Source organism: Capsicum annuum, unplaced genomic scaffold, assembly GCF_002878395.1.
Source record: "Capsicum annuum cultivar UCD-10X-F1 unplaced genomic scaffold, UCD10Xv1.1 ctg30593, whole genome shotgun sequence".
NCBI lineage: Eukaryota > Viridiplantae > Streptophyta > Magnoliopsida > Solanales > Solanaceae > Capsicum > Capsicum annuum.
Genome location: NW_025837168.1, coordinates 1 through 1864, shown reverse-complemented (window position 1 = coordinate 1864; position 1864 = coordinate 1). Strand labels below are relative to the sequence as shown.

The window sequence follows — 1864 nt, the reverse complement described above, 5'->3', positions numbered from 1 at the left end:
CATAAAACAATAATAAAGCTAGAAAAAGACGTGTAAGTATATAGAAGCTGGTGGGACTTATATCATTGTAAGTAGAGTTATTCATGAGTACAAAAAATACATTATGATCACCATGTCTGTACACAAAAATAGTACTCATAACATATTTGACAAAACATCAATGTAAAAGTTACATGATGATCACTACGGCTATACACAAAAGTAGTACAGTACTTCTACATACTACTTGAAAAATCAACATTCCAACTTCAAAATAAAGAGCTTTACCATAGTAAGAACCCATATCATTGTTGAAGTAGAGCCAAATCTTTATTGACGATATCAATATCACAATGAAGTTGGAGAGGAAGGTTTTTTTCTCTTTCTAGTCCATTTTTGTTCAAATGAGGCACTTTGTAATTATTGCCGCCACTATCTTTCATCACATCAATCATACAAAATTGTAAACTAAGAAATACATAATTGAGTTGTTTCTCTTTCATTTCATCAAAAGATCTTTCCACTGCTTCCACTAATTCATCAACATTTTTAGGGACCTTTTGATATTGAGGACTTTGGATTGCTCTAAAAAAACCAAGATCTAAAAGATTTAAATCTGGACTGTTCGATGGTTGAAAACACAATCTAATGTCAAATCCATCTTGTCGGGCAGCTTCAATAAATTCCAAATCATTGATACCAATATGTGGCCTTGAATTATCTTGTTGTAAAATGATAGGATTATTTGAATCGGAAGCTGGCCACTTTGCTCTAATAGTAGGAAGAACTTTCTCTATCAAGCAAGCTCTACTGATATCTTTAGTTACTGACAGAATGGGCTTTGTTTCCATAGTTCCTGTAGTTCGATTTTGCTATTCTGCTTAGCTGGTTCCTTAACTACAAACGAAAAAATACCTATTTTTCCAGAAAACAACTCAATTCCATTTTCATCAAATCGAGGACGTGCCATAAACATAACCTTTGGAATAAAATTTTTACTTTTGTAAGAACGATACTGATCTGGCTCATGCTCTCCGGGAAGCAGGTAGTACCTTTCAACTTTTTTGGACAAAACTACCACTTTTCATCGATATGAACATAATTAAACATATTCATAAACATGGGATTTATGTGGATTGTTTTCTGATCAATCATTAAGAGGTAGTATTGAAGTCTTACCTTTTTGTTTCCTTCGGTTAACTGAGGCTTGATGGAATTAGAATGTGGCCGAAGAGTTCCATCTTTCACACACCGCAAGACGGTTGATTTTGCCATGTTCATCACAAAAGACAGAGATCGAATATTTGTTCGACGACAAAGTGGAATTTCTTTGACTTGATTAATGTTGACTCCAATCCGTTTTCTTCCAACTTTACCTGTAAGTCTTAAAGACACATCTAACGACGACATACCATTATCAACTGATGATTGACATTGTTTCCAAATGAGTTGAATAGTTCTTATTGATTTCTTGAACAACATCGCAGCTTGTGTTATAGATCCATATTTAAGACTTCCTTCCTTACTTTCTTTCAAAAGAAACTTTGCAAGAATTACTTTTAACCTTGCAAGAATAAAGAATTTATTAAGGAGTGTGTCCAATTCAAATGGGGTAAATAGAAAAGATTGAAAGGTTTATTCAACTATTTTACATTGAGTCCACTTAATTCATTAATATCTTAGACAATACTTCCTCAATATTCATAATAAATGAATTTTTTAGATATTGTTGATATTTAAGGTATTTTAATTGTTTCAATAATAATGTTGAAATTTTTATTTATTCTTATACTTCATTTTTGTATTTCTTATATCATGAATTTAAGAAATTTAATTGCTCCTATTTATTTATTGTTTTGAATTAGTTTTTTAAAAGTCAGTATTG

General features: G+C 31.4%; 1 protein-coding gene across 1 annotated transcript; it reads right to left on the bottom strand.

Annotated features, from left to right (window-relative positions):
- Positions 1 to 284: 284 nt before the first annotated feature.
- Positions 285 to 1389, bottom strand: LOC124891118. The gene is made up of 3 exons (XM_047402924.1): positions 1159 to 1389; positions 895 to 958; positions 285 to 835 (listed from the first exon to the last, which is right to left on the bottom strand). The coding sequence occupies exons 1-3, from the start codon at positions 1387 to 1389 to the stop codon at positions 285 to 287; spliced, it is 846 nt and encodes a 281-aa protein (XP_047258880.1).
- Positions 1390 to 1864: the final 475 nt, after the last annotated feature.